At 37.9% G+C, this 18,245-nt stretch overlaps 1 protein-coding gene across 3 annotated transcripts; it reads right to left on the bottom strand.

Moving 5' to 3' along the window:
- Positions 1 to 2,794: 2,794 nt before the first annotated feature.
- MEIOC (meiosis specific with coiled-coil domain) lies at positions 2,795 to 18,063 on the bottom strand. Of its 3 annotated transcripts, none has more exons than XM_037492639.2 (8): positions 17,930 to 18,063; positions 17,289 to 17,420; positions 14,566 to 14,723; positions 10,494 to 10,598; positions 7,721 to 9,587; positions 7,091 to 7,225; positions 5,138 to 5,318; positions 2,795 to 4,691 (listed from the first exon to the last, which is right to left on the bottom strand). In XM_037492639.2, exons 1-8 carry the CDS (start codon positions 17,933 to 17,935, stop codon positions 4,483 to 4,485), a joined length of 2,793 nt encoding a protein of 930 aa, XP_037348536.1. In that variant the 5' UTR covers positions 17,936 to 18,063; the 3' UTR covers positions 2,795 to 4,482. The 3 variants fall into 3 exon arrangements, with proteins under 3 accessions (XP_037348536.1, XP_037348535.1, XP_037348534.1); XM_037492638.2 differs by having other exon boundaries at positions 2,795 to 4,712; positions 17,930 to 18,061; XM_037492637.2 differs by having other exon boundaries at positions 2,797 to 4,712; positions 17,870 to 18,063.
- Between the last annotated feature and the right edge of the window lie 182 nt (positions 18,064 to 18,245).

Raw genomic sequence — 18,245 nt, 5'->3', positions numbered from 1 at the left:
AGGTACACTGCTGAGGGGAGCAGCGGGCGGCAGGAGAGGTCTGCGCGCCATGTGGGACCCCTCCTCAGGTGATGCAGCCGGGTCTGCGCGCCATGTGGGACCCCTCCTCAGGTGATGCAGCCGGGGATCGAACCAGCGCTGCGAGGCTGCGGGCAGCTTCGCAACCCGGCGCTCAACTGCTGCGCCACCAGGGAGGCCCATTTGCCTTTGAAGTTCTACTGCAGTCTTAGTCCCTAGTCCGGTAGGCTGTGGCTATGATTACATTTGAGAGAGCCAATTTTAATTTAGCTACCCTTATTTTCAGATTTTGGTTTGTTCTCCCCTTGATTTTGATCTCTGAAAGAGTCAGGTGATAACCCTTGAAGGATACTTCTTTTAGTTTTTTTTTTTTTTTTTTAAAGATTTATTTATTTATTTATACAAGTACTGGGTACAGTCAGAAGTGCGGGAGGGTGAGAGAATTCACCAGAGCCAGAGCAGGGAGCAGCACAAGCAAATGGACTGAAATACACTGCTGAGGGGAGCAGCAGGCGGCAGGAGAGGTCTGCGCGCCATGTGGGACCCTCACTGGTGACCGGGGATCAAACCGGCGCTGCAGAGGCTGCGGGCAGCTTCGCAGCCCAGCGCTCAACCGCTGTGCCACCGGGGAGGCCCCTTTTAGTCTGTTTTAACAGTAGTCAATGTTTTCTTCTAGGACTGTTAAAACTAAGTGTACACTTGAACTGAAAAAAGATCAGCGTGGTAGATTTTGAGTAAGGTTATCCACTTAATTCAGATGTTAAAAAATCTCATGTATGATATTGTAAAGGGCAAATTTCTTTTTAAAGAGTTATTTAAGCATACAAGAACTGGAGTGTAGGCCAGAGATGTGGAGGTGAGATAATTCACCAGAGAGAGAGAGGGGAGCAAAACAGGTGAATCTACTGAAACACACTGCTGAGATGTGTGCTGTGCCATGTGGGTCAGCTCCCTGGTGGAGGATCCAAGTTGCGCTGCAGTGATAGCACTGACTTTAAGCCCTGCGCCACTAGGGTGTCCCCCTGTAAAGGGAAAATTTTAAATAACCTTACCTTTTATGGCAATTGACATTTTGGGCTATATTAGGGATTTCAGTCATAATAATTGCCAACCCTCTAAAATCTCACAGTAGCATACTATTCAAGTGGGAGGACACTGGTATGATGCAAGTTAATTTTCAAGCTTTATATACATCGCTTTTTCTATTTAAAAAAATGTGTTCTGGGCCTCCCCGGTGGCGCAGCGGTAGAGCGCTGGGTTGCAAAGCTGCCAGCGGCCTCTGCAGCGCCAGTTCAATCCCCTGCTGCTACCCGGCCACCAGAGGAGGGTCTCACATGGCGCGCTGCCGCCCGCTGCTCCCCTCAGCAGTGTACTTCCGTCCTTCTGCTTGCTCTGCTCCCTGCTCTGGCTCTGGTGAATTCTCTCACCCTCCCGCGCTTCTGACTGTACCCAGTGCTTGTATAAACAAAACAAACAAACAAACAAACAAATAAATAAATAAAAACATGTCTCTATTAAAAAAAAAGTGTTCTCCCAATTCTTTTGTACTAAAAAGAATGGCCTCTCTGGTGGCACAAGGGTTACTAAGCACAGCAGTATGAAGCTATCACAGCCTCTGCAGCACAAGTTTGATCTCTGGCTGGCCAAGGAGATACCCACATGGCGCAGCAGACCTCTCCTGTCTCTCCCACTGGTCCCCTCAGCAGTGTACTTTGGCCCTTCTGCCTGTTCTGCTCCCCACTCTGTCTCTGGTGAATCCTCTCACCCTCCTGCACCTCTGGCCTGTACCCCAGCTCTTGTATGCATAAATAAATCTTTTTAAAAAATAATGGGATCATCAGTTTATCAGCTTCATTATGAATCTTACGTAATGTTAATTTTATGACATTTTCATAGGTTGTAATTCAGGATAATAGATAATACACAAGAACCCTTCATTAGAGAGTATACCGTGGAAAGGGACAACCAACTAATTTTGGAATTATCTACTGGGCGATATGATTAACAAAACATCAAAGAATTTTTGTCAATGGACTAATGATTTGTTTCTAACCACTGTCACACCATGTAAAAGTTTCCCCAGATTTTTTTTTTCTGGTTTGCCTGGATTAACATAAGAGTAAAAATTTCAACTTTCTTTTTTAAAATCAATCTAATTTTCTGTATATTTCACAAATATAATTTTAGAAGGGCCATTTGACAAATTTCAGCATTAACTGCCAACTTACAGACAAAAGAGACATTTACTCTTGGCTCTTTTAATGTAGATGAACTGTCCTACTATATTACGGATGATAGTGGTGTGACTGCAGAATTAAATCTGTGGTCCTGGGCCTCCCTGGTGGCACAGCGGTTGAGCACTGGGTTGTGAAGCTGCCCACAGCCTCTGCAGCGCTGGTTTGATCCCTGGCCACCGGGCGAGGGTCCCACATGGCGTGCAGACCTCTCCTGCTGCCCGCTGCTCCCCTCAGCAGTGTACTTTGGGCCTGCTCCCTGCTCTGGCTCTGGTGAATTCTCTCACCCTCCCGGGCTTCTGACTTTACCCAGTGCTTGTATAAATAAATTAAATTAAAAAAAAAAATCTATGGTCCTATCTATTTCAAAGGCTGAAAGTGGTAAAACTACTAGAGTTAGTGTTTTTATCTTTAGATTAACAATCCCAGATTGAGATTTCTTTCATCTCAATTTTACAACATAAAATGGGGAATATGGGAGAAATGAATTGTGGGAACAGCAGTGCATGCTCAATTGCAGAGTTGGGAAAATGGCTCAAAATTTTTTCATATTCTTTTATTACAGGTAAGATCCAAAGACATCCAATAGCATTTGTTTTTCTAACAACATTGTTTCTTTGTGTATAATGAAATTTAAAAACTTAGCCAGAAATTCTTATCAGTTAAATACAATTTGACTAGAAACTAATACAAATACACACAAAAACTAAACATTTTTCAACAAAGTAATTTATTTTTTTTCCTGAGACTAAATTCAGTACAATATTTGTTTTCATAACATCCAACATGTTTTATGTCAAACTTAACCACTTTCTATGCAGTGACTGTGGTGGGGTGATCTATTTTATTTGACTACCCTCAATGTAATTCATTTGGGTAGTTCTAAGGTATATCAGTGATCAAAATGTTTCTTCCTACAGTTACTCCTGCATTCTCAATCAGTTTCTTCTGCACATCATCTAAAGAAAATTTATGTGGTGTGATTACACTCTCTCTCTTTTTTTTTTAATACCAGGATTTCTAAAACTAGGAAAAACACCAACATTCAAAACATCAGTGTTTCTAGTTAAGGATAGTTCAATTAAATTTCATCAGTACATTATATTATAGTTTAACTCATGCTAGAAATGTTAAAACCCAAGATCTTCTGAGTCACATAATGCCAACATTTCATATTAATGAATAAATTACTCGGATTCCATACAAAGATATTAAGTGATGAGAAACAGAAAAAGCCAAGCTTTCAAGAGCTCTTTTAAAAAAAACACAGAAGCAAACTAATGAACATAACTACACAAAATATACACTAACCAATTATAAACTAAACTAAAGATTAACCCTAAAAAAAATACATTTAGAACTTCGTGATACCCTCATAAAAGGCAGCAAAACTAAGGGTATTAAAACAATAGTCATTATTTTAGTTACTGAGCATCAAGTCTAAAAGATCCAGATAAAGGAAATGTTTTGTTTTTGATTCAATTTAAATACTTTAAAATTGGAAATATTTAATAATTGATAGTATAATAAAACTTTAAAGAATATACACAAATGATTTGAACAGGTTTTATATTCAGTAACTTGCATGGTTTTTACACTGGCACTTTTATCACTAATTTAGGAGAATCTGATGCATTTCCCTCCATATACGTAGGCACTAAGATTTCAAATTTATAAATATGGTAGTTTTTTAAATATTAAATTTTCACATGAATACTGGGTTTATTCTTGTTTTCCTTTATTTCCTAGGTATTATCCAGTTTTGTAAGGAAAACACTTTTATATCACAATCAAAACTTGTCTTGGTTACTAGACTGTAGCCATAATTGGGTTACAGTCACTTATATTCATTATTTGGAATTATACTTACTAAGGCAGACCTAAATGAAACTTATCTTCTAGAAGAATTTCACATTTGCATTTACCTGCACTGCAGAATAGGTTTAAGCAATATTTTAGCTGTTAGGAAATATTTTACTTAAACTTACTTTGACTACTTGTAACTTCTAGAGTAGTCAATTTACCTTTGAGTTCACTTTAAACTATATCTGATTCATTCCAAATAGAAGATTTTTAAACAGAAGTTAGACTTCATTAAGGTATTAACTTTAAACCTGAAAGAAAATTAATGTACTGAAAATTTCAAGTTTGACAAGTTCATTAAAATTTTTTAGCATGTCTTGATACATTTACTTATCAGCTTTTTTTTCTTCTTTCTGCTGGCATTTCCTTAATGTTTGTTTGCTTCACTTCTCTGGTTCATTGAATTGCTACTATTTATGTTTTCAAGGACTTTATCTTCACAGTTTACTATATCTTGTAGAGTCTTTTCCACATCTGTTTGGCCAGCTGTACTGGCTGTTTTTGGCAAGGTCATCTGCAGTGCACACCACAGGGTGGTGCGTGCTTTCCGAGTAGCCACACACATCTCTTTAATTGCTGAAGCGAGGGCAAAAACATCTGTATAAGAAACATTCAGGGTCAATTCATATTAGATATCATTTAAGTATCCCTTAACCCTCAGAAATCCCAATGCTGTGCTACTAAATGATTAAACATTATTAATGGGAATATGGCCATTAACTGAGCTAACCAAAGTATTTGACTTAATATTTAAAAGTACTGATACTTTATTTCTGTTTTGTATGACAATATGCTTTGGAAGGAGCAAAGATTTTGGTGGAATTATTATGATTAAATGAGTAAGATTAACAAAATAGATCAAAGTACTTTTGTAGTAAATCATGTGGCTGTAATTTACCAATTTGAATAAATTTAGATAACTGTAACTCTGAGAAGTCTAACCTTTTAACCTGGGAATCTTATTTTCCAACATTCAAATTGTTGCATTGCCTTAGCAAAAAAGATATACATTAATATTTCACCTCTGTCATCTTGGCATCTAGGAACTCCTTGTCGCTGACGATTTGAAGCATTAACAATTTCATCCTTTCTACGTGACTGTACAATATGAATGGACTCCAAGTGTCTATCAAGAGCAGTAGAGATATTGGCATGAAGGGGAGAGCTTCGAAGACGTTCCATTTTGCCTAGTAAAGTCACAACCTGAGGGAAACATTTTAATTTTTACAAGGTATGTTACCATACTGTCATTAAGTTAATTTAAAAAATCTTCAATGTGGGCCTCCCTGGTGGCCTAGGGGTTACATCTCAGCGCTGTCACCACTATGGCCTGAGTTCAGTTCCTGGCCAGGGTGCTAACCCACATATGGTTCAGCAGACCTCTCCTGTCTCACCTACTGCTCCCCTTAGCAGTGTATTTCACTAAATCCACCTGTTCTGCTCCCCAATCTGTCTCACCCCACTGCAACTCTGGCCTGCACCCAGTTTGTCTACACACGCGTGCGTGCACGTACACAAACACACGTAATTGCTAACATTTTTAAAAAACCATTAAATGAATAGAAGTGAGAGCAACAATATAATGTTCAATAAATAATTGAAAGTTTGCTGTGTCCTGACATGATGCTGGGTGAAACAAAAATGGAAAGTTAGGTTTTTGTAACTATTTTATGTAATTCTAAAAACTTCCAAATAATCAAGTTACTGAGAATAATAAAAAAACAATTTTAAGAAAAAATAAGATAATATGAACATCTAGCTGTAACTCCTGTCACTATCTGACTATCACTGCTAAATTTCATTGCAAAAAAATTTACAAATTTGATAAAAAAAACTTCAACTGATCAAGGCTGAAGGCAGATAAAAGCAATCTTTTTCTATTGCGGTAGTTTATATCTATGTTTAAAGACAGTATGGTATAAGTAGGAATAAAATAAAATATACTTTTATACTGATTTTTCTAATTCCTAGAATGGCTTTTTGTAATCACAGCAGCAACCATTTCACTGCCTGCTTTTCCCCAGAAATTTTTATCAAATTTTACTTGAAAACTGTAAGCTTTTAACTGAGAAAAGTCAAAAAGAAAAAAGGTAACTCATTAAAATTGCTTAGAAAATTCTGAGATAAGATGGTCTCACTCACAGCAGGAATTTAGAAAACCTAAATAAGGGACCAGTAAAAAGACTAATTATAATAAAGTAAAAATCAAAATCAACAAGCAACTATAAAGCAGAGACACACGGGGGGCGAGGGGGAGCAAGTAGGATCAAAACAAGGCGGGGGGTGGGAATTGTACGGCGACTATAACCAAGATGAAAATGCATACATTGTGCAAATATGAAAAATGATGTAAAAATATATAAAATTTTAAAAAATAATTAAAGGAAAATTCTGAGATAACAAAGGAGAGGAATAATTATTTGTTAAATTAAAAAATGACATAACATTTGGATTCTTTACATTGGATTTGAAGTGATACACTAATTTTCCAAAACAAGAGTATAACATTATATAGATCCCATACTTCAGTTTATGTAAGACAGCACTGGATATACTTAATGTTTGTTGAATAATTCATGAGTGCCTGGTTAAAACAATGAAATATGGTAATTCCCTGTTAATTTATCATCTTGTATAATACAAGCTAGAAAACAAATTTTGTTACTAAGAAATGGAACTTACCCTATAAAAGATATTTGTGCTTTCAATATTTTTTTCTTTTAAGGTTTAGGTCCCCTGCCACTTTGGGATTGAGAGAATGCATTTAAATTATTACTGCTACTTTTTAAATGATTGAGGTTAGTTTCCTTCCTAAATATTAACCATAATTTTAGAACCAAATGTGAAAAAGAATGTATTTCAAAGAGTCACGCATAAATATAATGTAAAAATCTTTTAGAACTCTAAATTGTTGAAATGTTTAAAAGTTTTATCAAGCAATTTAAAAATACACAAATGATGGTTTTGCAGCTTACCCTGGCTTGTTCTCGAAGTTCATCCACAATTAGGCGATCAACTCTAGATGGGTTGGAGGTCAACCTTGGAATTGGAGTATTGTTAGTACTGGATACCTTTTTCCCTGGATAATTCTTGGCAAGTGCCAATTCAGTCTGTAAAAAGTTATATAATTTTTAGATGCTGAGTTGTCTAAATGATTCAACCATGAATAATATTCCTCTTAGGCCTGATAATTTCAAAATGACTCCTCTAAGTAAAAATTCTGCTTTGGTATCAAAAGGCAAGAAATACAAATCACAGTACCCCTGTATTTTCCTGTCATACTTAATATATTTAAACACCTGACCACCCCGATAGTATATATTTAAAAAATTTAAACAAATAAAAGTTTATCCCATTAAAGGGAAAAAAGGCTATTTCATAGACAAAAGATTTTTTAAAAAGACCCTAAATAATTTTTAATCCCAAGTTTTTTTAGTCTTCAAGGCACTGAATCCTTTTTAATCATGGACTTAATAGTACTTATTATAGAAAACTTCAGTTTAGAAATAAGACAAATATTCTTAAACCACATGAAGGAAAACAAACAAAAAAAATAGGTAGAGGGGACATACTCAGTTACTCCTAAATGTATAATTTTGTATTACCTTTTTTCGCTCCTTTTCTAATGCTCTCCATTGTTCATAGCACTCCTCTAGACGAATATGAAGTTCACTGGCTGGTCCACTACGGGTTTTAATTGGTCTTTGAAATCCAAAAGTTGGCACAAAACCAGAAAAGGAATTGTCACCATACATCATATCATTAAAATAAGGGTATAAATGGCTTAAGTCATCATAAGAAAATAAATCATAGGAATCCAACAGTGGAACAATTGAATGGCCAAATGGGTGGGTAGATCTTAGGGGAAACCCATTTGAACCAAGTTGTTGAAAACTCTGATTATGTCTTAAGTCTCCCATCATATAATTATTAGAAAAGCATGACGCCTGTGTGCGGCTCACACGGCTATTAATGTTGTTGTCTCCACTTCCCTGTCTGTGGCTATTAAAATGACCCTGTGATTCCAACAGGTCTTGATAGGCATTTTGAGATAAGCCATCTAAATGCTTTGGGCCTTCTTCAGGATCATAATGTCCACTCTGGGGCTTAGCTTGAAAATTATGTTTGTTTACATTTTCAATGATCCCATACTGCTGAGCTGAATAGTTATCACAAAATCCATTTGGCTGCTTTATTTTTTTATCAGTAACTGATTCAAAGAGATTTTCTTCTCCAGTCTTTGTCAGTCCTTCCATGTGACTGACAGATTGAATTCTTTCTGCACCATTGTAACTAAAATCAAAACTAGAAAATGCTGAAGGGTTTTCTTGGCAATACTTCTGAAATAAATTGCTATTTGGGGTTATATTTGTGGATAGTTGGGGGAAATCTGAAGAATGGCTAGAACCTTTTGAAGCTGCACTTAAATGACTATTTAATTTCATCAAGTTACCTTGATTTCTATAAGGAATAGGAGTGTTTTTTGTTTGGACATTCATCCAAGTTGGTCTGTTTAAATTAATACCTCCTGAAGATGTTGCTGAGTTTGATAATAAATTCATTGATTTAAAAAACTCAGAATTTGGGGGGTCAGGTTTAGCAAACTGTTGCTTTTCTGTGACATTAACAAAATCGTTATTAGCTGGACAAGCTGTGTGAGGTTTTAGTCCATACTCTGATTTTAAGCCAAAATCAGCAGTGAATGTCGCTTCCTTTGCAAACTGTTTTTCTGTCAGATGTGGCGTAGTTTTTTGAAATGTGAAATTTTGCTGGTCAGGCATTGACTCTTCCATCTTTTTTTGATTTGCTGGTTTAACCTGAAATAACTTAGTGTAGGTGTCTGCTTCTACAGTTGGTGTTTCAGGTGCGCCATTGGCTAATTTTTTACTATCTTGGACACTAAAATTTGAACACTTATTAAGTTTAGCCTTATTAGGATGAGCATATTCTGGGTATCTACAATAATCTGCATTTTCATTGTATCTATTAAATTGGGAAAGAAACATCTCAGCCCTTTTTTGTTGCAGTGGTGCTTCAAGACTTTTAGCACATATTTTCTCTCTTCCATAAGGGTAAGCATCAACTCCTGATTCTTTCATGATGTCAGACAAACCAGTTGGTGGTGTAAAACAGTTTTTGATAAATGGATATTCTTGGAATGTTGTCTTAGCTGTATCATTTGTCTGAATATTGTAACAGTTAGAATGATCACTTCGTGAGGGGTACATCCATTGTTCTTCAAGGTCTAAACCAGTAAATCCATGATAAAGTTCATCTATTTTTTGTTGTGGTGTGAGATTACTATTATGCAGGTATTGCTTTTCCACTGCTGACACAGATTCACCACTATAAAAAGCTTGCTGAGAGATGGCTGTATCTATTGGCCTTTTGGTTTCTGTTAAGAGGTCATGGTGATCTGCAAATCTGCTTGTGTTCATTGGCCAAACTGACTTTAAATTGGAGGAGCAGGTCCTAGAACAAGTAAATATATTTAATTACAACTTAGGTTTTATAATTTTATTTACAACTTAGCTTTTAAAAGACTATTTCCTCAATGGAGAAGATAGGAAAGATTTTTGAAATAATTTGTCTTGCCCCATAGCTCACCTCCAACCCTTTCCAACTTTGCCTCCAAATAATTTTCTATTACTAGAAATGTGCTATATGCTATATAAGCATGCATTTTAATTTTAGTGTTTCCACTGTACTTTACCAAGAGGCATCAACTAAGGCCAGAGGCCAGTGTCTGCATGGCCTTGTATGAACTGTTTATCTTGGGTAAACAGAAAACAAAATAAGTTTTTCCTTTAAGTTACACAAAAGTGTTGTTCACCGCAATTTTTTAAATGAAAAAAGATGTTTTCTTAAACTGTTACTGAAATTAAAATATTTTAATTGGTTAAATGTGTGCTTCCCTATGCATGAAATAAAGCATTTGGGTAATATGACTTCCATATCCAAATAAAACCATTAAAACATATTTAAAAAATTTTTACCACATGAGTAAAATCCCTATGTATTACTGCACAGCAGTAGTGAGAGTTTTATTCTATGGGATATTGGATATATGTACAAGAAATCCTTGGGATTTATACATATTAAGTCATGAAAAAAGTTCACTAGTTCATGAACTTAAAGGAAATAGAACTGAATTTGCAAGAATAATTTTTCAAATGAAAGTTTTTAATGGCAAATAAAACCTTAGACTTAAAACTTCAATTGTATGGCAAGTACTTCAGCATAACTGAGACTCTTAGAAATAAGTATTTGAATTAAGATGTTAGATCATCCTCTATTAAATAAAAGTTAATAAGAAAGGTAATCTTAGTATGTGTGAATTTAAAAGCTTATTATATACAATATAGCTTATATACTAACCCCTCAGTAAAATATGGCTGTGACTTATCTTGTTCTTCTAAAATATTAGACACAAGTCCATATAAGTCTGTTTCACTGCCATAGTCATTTCTTTCTGTTTGAATCCTAAAAATAAATGAATATCACATATAAATCATTTTATCGATGGCAAAGTTCAGTATATTTATTTCTATTTCCAGATTTATTCTACCATTACTTTTCTATAAAATATGTGAATTGAATCTACACCATCATTTCAAATAGAGGGAAAAGGAACTAAAAAATATTCTCCACTTTAGCATAGTCTCTGTGCTACATAAATATTTCTTTTTCATTTCAAATCCTATGTCCACTTCACAACGTATGCTTACTTATTTCGCCAAAACACATGTTATTCATTTTAGGTGACGAAGATAGAAATTTCTGACCTATAATGTGGTAGACCTGGTTGGTACTATGGCTGCTCCTGAAAGCATTTACTACATCATTCCATCAAAACTTACAAGATTTTTTCATTTGTGATTTGAAAACTGTATGACTCTGCTGCTCTATTTTGTGACTTTTATATAAATGTTGGATTAAAAAACAAAAATGTAATATAGTCATCCTAGATACCACAGCAGTATTGCAGCTGTCCCTTAAGTAGGGGCTATCCCTAAATCCTTGACAAAGTAATGACTGGAGTTCCATGTACCTGAAATCCTACATAGTAATTAACATTATAATACTTCTGTATTATAAAAACCACAAGGAGATGGAAAATGGTGTCTTATCAACTATGATTTTTGGGGCCTCCCTGGTGGCACAGGGGTTAAAGTCATGGTGCTATCAAGCTACCACCAGCCACTGTAACATGAGTTTGACCCCCAGTCAGGGAGCCAACCCACATGATGTAGCAGACCTCCTGACTCAACCACCTGCTGCTCCCCTCAGCAGTGTATTTCAGTCGATCCACCTGTTCTGCTCCCCACTCTGTCTCTGGTGAATCATCTCACCACCTAGCTGGCCTGTACCCCAGCTCTTGTATACATAAATAAATAAATCTTTAAAAAAAGATGTGGGGGTGAGAGGATTCACCAGAGACAGAGTGGGTAGCAGAACAGGCAGATTCACTGAAAAACACTGCTGAGGGGAGCAGTGGGTGAGTCAGGAGAGGTCTGTTATGCCATGTGGGTAGCTCCCTGGCCAGCCAGGGATCGAACTTGTGCTGCAATGGCTGCAGATAGCTTCACAGTCTTAACCTCTTGTGCCTCAGGGAAGCCCAATAAATAAATTTTTTTTTAATTTGATTTTTGGATAATTTGTTCTTAGAAGTAATATGTTTTAAATTATAACTGTTTTTTCCTTCATATTTCAGGCATTTCATAGCATAGGACATTTTACAAATAAAAATATCTCATATTCTCATAATACTGAAAGATTTTATTAATCTTTATATAACATAGGAATGCAGATATTAGTAATCATTCAGTTAATATCTGTTGAATGAATGATGACTTGAGGTGTTAAGAAACTTGTGCTTTGCAAGGGCCTATGACTTGTCAAACTTTATTATTTTCTTGCTGAAAGAACCAAAGTTCTGCCTACAAGTCTAATGCTTTTCTCCACTAAATTGTTATTTCATGAAGATTCAATAAGTTTTTTTGTATAATAATGTGCTAATATAGATCTAGAACAATATTTAATGTAATATACCAGTTAATAGTTGTTATAAAGTGGGGATGCAGGGCTGAGAGACTTCCATTTTCCTTTATATATTTCTGTGAAGTTTAAATTTTCTCAATGAACATGCAATTAACTTAGTAGAATTATATAGATATAGTCTTTTTTTTTTTAAAGATTTATTTATTTATTTATACAAGCACTGGGTACAGTCAGAGGCGCGGGAGGGTGAGAGAATTCATCAGAGCCAGAGCAGAGAATAGAACAGGCAGAGTGACAAAGTACACTGCTGAGGGGAGCAGCGGGCGGCAGGAGAGGTCTGCGCGCCATGTGGGACCCTCGCCCGGTGGCCGGGGATCAAACCAGCGCTGCAGAGGCTGCGGGCACCTTCGCAAGCCAGCGCTCAACTGCTGAACCACCGGAGAGGCCCTAGTCTTTCTTTTTTAAAATATTTATTTTTATTTATTTACGTATATTAGAACTGGAGTATAGGCCAGAGGTGCGGGGGGCTGAGATGATTCACCAGAGACAGAATAGGGAGCAGAACAGGTAGACCTACTGAAATACACTGCTGACGGGAGCAATGGGCATGACAGGAGAGGTCTGCTGCACCATGTGGGTCAGCTCCCTAGCCAGGGATCAAACTCATGCAGCAGTGGCTGGTGATAGATTGATAGCACTGAGATTTTAACCCCTGCGCCATCAGGGAGGCCCAGTTGTATTCTAATAAAATTCTAGATAATTTACAAAAATTTGAAAATTTATTAATCTTAGCAAGAGTTAATAAATAACTATTTTCTGAATAAACTAACGATGCATCAGCCTTTATCAGCTGCCCTCTTGTATATAATTGAAAAGGTAAATGTCATTCCCTTAGGTTTCTCTTTGCAATAGACTCTCATAATATCCTATATTTCCTGTTTTTTTGGGGTTTTTTTTTTTTAGGTAACACTGGTTTACAACAATGTGCATGATTTACATAATTCCTTTTATTATTTTTTAAAGACTGTCATTTATTTTTTATTTTAATTTATTTTTTTTCCAAAGATTTTATGTATTTATTTATATAAGCACTGGGTACAGTCAGAAGCGCAGGAGGTTGAGAGAATTCACCAGAGCCAGAGTGGGGAACATAACAGGTAGACTGACGAAATACACTGCCTAGGGGAGCAGCGGGCGGCAGGAGAGGTCTATGCGCCATGTGGGACCCTCGCCCGGTGACCAGGGATCGAACCAGCACTGCAGAGGCTGCGGGCAGCTTCGCAGCCCAGTGCTGTGCCACCAGGGGAGGCCCTATTTTTTATTTTTTAAAAAGATTTATTTATTTATACAAGAACTAGGGTACAGGTCAGAGGCGCAGGAGGGTGAGAGAATTCACCAGAGACAGAGCAGGGAGCAGAACAGGGAGGCGGACCAAAGACACTGCTGTAGGGAGCAGGGGGCGAGGCAGGAGAGATCTGCTGCTGAGGGGAGCAGGGGATGAGGCAGGGGAGGCCTGCTGCGCCATGTGGGTTTCTCCCTGGCTGAATGGAAATCCAACCTGTGCTGCAGAGGCTGCAGACAGCTTCACAGTGCTGTCTGTGAACCCGCTGTGCCACCGGGGAGACCCTACATAATTCCTTTTATAACCCTCAGTATACCTACACCTGGCATGTCATTATCATTACCATAATTTTAAGATCTATAAGGCAGGGACAATATTTGCCATGTTAATTCTAATATTTTAGTAGGAAAAAAGCTGGCATAGAGTGGGTTCTTATGATTTGTGGAACTGAACAGAAAAATAATTAAAAGTATATTATATTTGATAAACTATTATATACTTGTAAAGAAAAAAATTACTAAAAATTTAGAATTGGATAAAAAATAGATCTAAAAAGTATAACTCATTTACATTATCTTTTTTTTTTAAAGATTTATTTATTTATACATACAAAAGCTGGGGTACAGGCCAGAGATGCGGGGGGTGAGAGGATTCACCAGAGACAGAGTGGGGAACAGAACAGGCAGAGTAACTGAAATACACTGCTGAGGGGAGCAGCGGGCAAGACAGGAGAGGTCTGCTGGGCCATGTGGGTTTCTCCCTGGCTGGCCGGGGATTGAACTCGTGCTGCAGAGGCTGCGGATTGCTTCATAGTGCATTGCTTAACCCCTTGTGCCACCAGGGAGGCCCTCTTTTACGTTATCTTTAGAGAGAAAAACTTAAGATTTACCAAGGATTCCCACTAATGAATTTTTAAAAGTAGTAAGCTAAAAATTACATACACATAACTGCCCACCTTAAGGTTTCCTCAAAGTTTGATGACCATAAAATTATAATGCTCTAACATTAAAATGATGACCTAAAGGAACAAAAAGGTAATATAACTGGGTTCGATATAATCAAACTTAGCATTTCATTTAACGTGAGACATCGTCTTTATTAATTTACCTGTTCTTCACATTGATCTGAGAATTAGAAGGCTGTTTAATATCATCTCCATAAGTAGACCATGGTGCATAGAAAAGTGAAGAATCTACAGAATTGGAATATTCTGTTGGTGAGGAAAGTGGAGTATAGGTCTGTCGTAAGTCAATATTGTCTTCACTCTGAAATGTTAAAGAAATGTTTGTTTATCAGATATATAAAAACTATTTATTACAGAATAGTAGCAAAATAACAAGAAATTAAAGGAAATAACACAGGTATAAGATTTAGGAGGCTTAAAATGAGATTAGACACAGCTACTTTACACTAAGGGTTGGCAAACTTTCTGTCAAGAGAGTTTATTTTAGAGTTTGCTGGCTTGTAAAGTGTCTATTGAAACTTGTCAACTCTATTATTCCAGCACCAAAGCAAACATAGACAATATATAAACAAATGGGCGTAGCTATGTTCCAATAAAATATTGTTTACAAAAACTGGCAGATTTGGCCCCTGGTTGGCACTTGTATAAAACACCTACATTTATTGCAGTTTTACATTTTTGAACAGATTATGTGGACACTAGCAATGTTAATTTTAATAAATCATTTACAAAACTCAGCCAAGTTTCCCCCAATCTGTGAAATAAAATTTAACATACAGTTACAGAGAATTTTCCTAGAGATTCCACATACATTATTGTACTGAGTCAACCCTGTGAAATGGAAATTGTATTTTAAAAACAAGGAGCTTAAAGCTGCAATTTATTCAACCTATAGGTGATGATATTAAAACTAAGATTAAGGCCTTCTTACTCCTACTCAGGGATATTTTTATTAATATCTCTAATTGTCAGCCTAGTTTCTGTTTCCAAAATATATTTAAAAAATGAGATGATACATAAACTGTTAACTGCTTCAGAAAATTTAAGGATATTACTATAATCGGAAATAAATGAAGTTCCTTTTTCTTTTTTTGGAGAATGTTTCTGTAATGAACTTTGAGTAAATAAGATGAAAATTTTAAATTTTAAGATTTTAATTATTTAAAGTCCTGCTGCCTTTCAAAAGTGATTGAGATAGTGAAAATAATTAAAAATACTTAAGAGAATGGCATAACTTGAACAGTTAACAAATTAAAAAGATTAAGTTAATTTATATATACTATATCTTGTTCTAGAAAATGTGGCTTTAAAGATTGTTTTTAATGCTCCAAAATCCAGTAATAAAACCTGAGATGTAATAACTATAAATATCCAGATATAACCATAACAGAAATAGCATTTTCATATACATATTTGCATACATATATAAAAATCCAGCTACAAATATTTTCTAATTGCTTTTATTCTCTTAATCAAAATTTATATCTCTATCAGAGTTCTTCTAACTTTTTTTTTAAATCAAGGTATCCCTAAATTTTTGCTCTTTGTATATATAATTGAAAAACATTTTAAATATATAAAGCTGAGTTTATACTTTACTAATAAAATAAAAAAGTCAATGTCTTCCAATCACCCATCTTCAAGATTCTCAAATATTTTATGACAATTATTCTGGAGCTAGGGTAAATGTGTCACAGAAGGGATTTTGCTAAGAACTACCTTCCCAGAATTTGTTAATTAACTTTTACAAAGGCTTTTATCTTTAGAACCTTCCGTAATTTTATTCCTTTAGTTCTAAAGTTTTGATTATTGGTCGACCTTAGGTGTGAAGTATTCAAAGTGACATAATTGTTCACCTTTTAAAAATAGTTCTTTAGACAAAAGGTATTTCTTCAGATTATGTGATATCAAATGAGGTAAACAGTATTTGACACTAAATATATTTTGGGGGTATTCTTTCAAGTACATTTTGCATTAAAAAATTAAATCATTTAAATTTAAATATTGTAGAATAAAACGTGATTTAAATATTGTAGAATAAAATATGATTTAAATTTCATATTGTAGAATAAAACAAGAAACTAATGTGGTAGGGTCAAACAATCACACAGTAATTATCTGAAACCTTTTCAGTTGAAACATTTATGGAAGTCGGCATGCAAATATTTTGATCTATAGTCTTATATAACTGCAAAATGTATTACTTATATCCTTAATATACTTAAGTAAAATTAAATGCAAGTAAATTTTAGTAGTGAAATAAACATTATAGAGAGCAGAGGAATGCTGGTCTTGGGAGTGATAAGACCTAAGTTCGTCTGGGCTTTGTCATACAGGGCACACATCCAGTTCTTTGAGCCTCAGTTCTCGATCTCTACATGAAATTATTTCAAAGGAAAATGACTCACATTACCCTAACCCTGATATAACATCATTAACAAAACGAAATGATTTATGTGAAAAAGTATATAATCCGAGACATCATTAAAGCTAGAGAATAAAGGGGTAAAAATATTTGTTTTCACCTTTAAATTATCAGCGCTCCGTTAGGAACAGCTAGCAATAAATACTTGAAGGGGAAAATATTTTATGGTCTTACGCGAAGTAAATACGGAGTTGTTTTTTTTTTTTTTTTTTTTGACATTTCTGGCATCCTGTGATGCTGAGAACAAGATGAAAACGAGTCAATGAAAAATCTCACTCTTAACCTGTTTTCAAAGCAAAGCATGTGCGCTGCCCACTCTACTCCAACTGCGGCGAGGGGCGTCCCTGGCCGTCCTAACCTTGGAGCAATTTGAACACCTACGCGAACCGCCTCGGGTCAGCGGATAAATCCACTAACATAGGGCGCAATGCATGAAAGGACCTGCGATTTGTAGCAATCATAGAAGGAAGCGGAGCCGGTCAGCATCACGCTGTTGAACACGTCTGTTAATCGGCTGGTGTCGGCGCCGAGGTTCCAGCAGCGGTTCGCACCTCCCCGGAACGCCACCTTAGGCTGCGCGAAACAGGAGTGGGGAAGGGGAGGACGTCACGGCGGGGAAAGGGGGTTCCACCTCGCCGGGACACTCGGGGGCCGCCTCCGCGCCCGCCCCGCCACCGGCCCCGCCAGGCACTCGCCGCCCGCGACGGCGCGACGTGCAGGCGGCGGCCCGACGTGCGGGCGACGGCGGAGGCCCCGGCGTCGCGGAGACCCGCGTCCCGGCCGCGCAGCCTGTCAGCCCGCGCCGCGACGCCCTGCCCGGCCCCCGGTCACCGCGCCCCCCACCTGCCGCTGCGGCGCGGCCCGGGCTCCCTCCGGGGCGCCTCACCGACGACCTGCCCTCTCCCCCGACCCGGCCTCCTCTGAGAACCGCGTCCGGGAGCGCTCCCGCGCCTCAGCCTCTCCTCACGGTCACCATCCTCCGAGCCTGCCCGCCACCCGCCCCTGACCTCCCCACCGGTTACCTCAGGTCCCTCCCTCGGGCCTGGGGGGTGAGGGGGCCGGCAGGTGTCTCCGCCTCTCACCTCCATGGGGCCCCCCAGCCCCTCCTGGGCTAGGTACAGCTCCTGGGGTACGGGGGTGAGGGGGGGCGTCGAGGCCCGGCTCCCTCAGCCGCTACCGCAGCCGCCCCGGGCGCTGCCTGGAGCGGGTCTGTGGGTGGCGGGGCCCTAGCGAGAAGGGAGGGGCGGGGGCAGAGGCCGTTACATTGCCTATCCCGGGCTCGAGACCCGGCACGCGACCCGCCCCGCCTCGCCTCGCCCCGCCCCGCCCCGCCCCCTCCCTGGAGGCCCGCCCCACGCTTCGCACCCCTTCATTGGCCGGTTGCCCAGCCAATGGACA

The sequence above is a fragment of the Talpa occidentalis genome, unplaced genomic scaffold (assembly GCF_014898055.3).
Source record: "Talpa occidentalis isolate TD23 unplaced genomic scaffold, MPIMG_talOcc4v2.1 talOcc4.7, whole genome shotgun sequence".
NCBI lineage: Eukaryota > Metazoa > Chordata > Mammalia > Eulipotyphla > Talpidae > Talpa > Talpa occidentalis.
This window is presented reverse-complemented; position numbering and strand designations above follow the sequence as displayed.

Excerpts from the sequence above, each read along its gene's own strand:
- MEIOC (XM_037492637.2), bottom strand. The coding sequence starts at position 17,935 with ATGGAGGTGAGAGGCGGAGACACCTGCCGGCCCCCTCACCCCCCAGGC. Across the intron at positions 10,599-14,565 it reads CAGATCAATGTGAAGAACAG|GATTCAAACAGAAAGAAATG; the intron begins GTAAATTAATAA and ends ATTTATTTTTAG. Across the intron at positions 4,713-5,137 it reads TAGATGCCAAGATGACAGAG|ATGTTTTTGCCCTCGCTTCA; the intron begins GTGAAATATTAA and ends TTTCTTATACAG.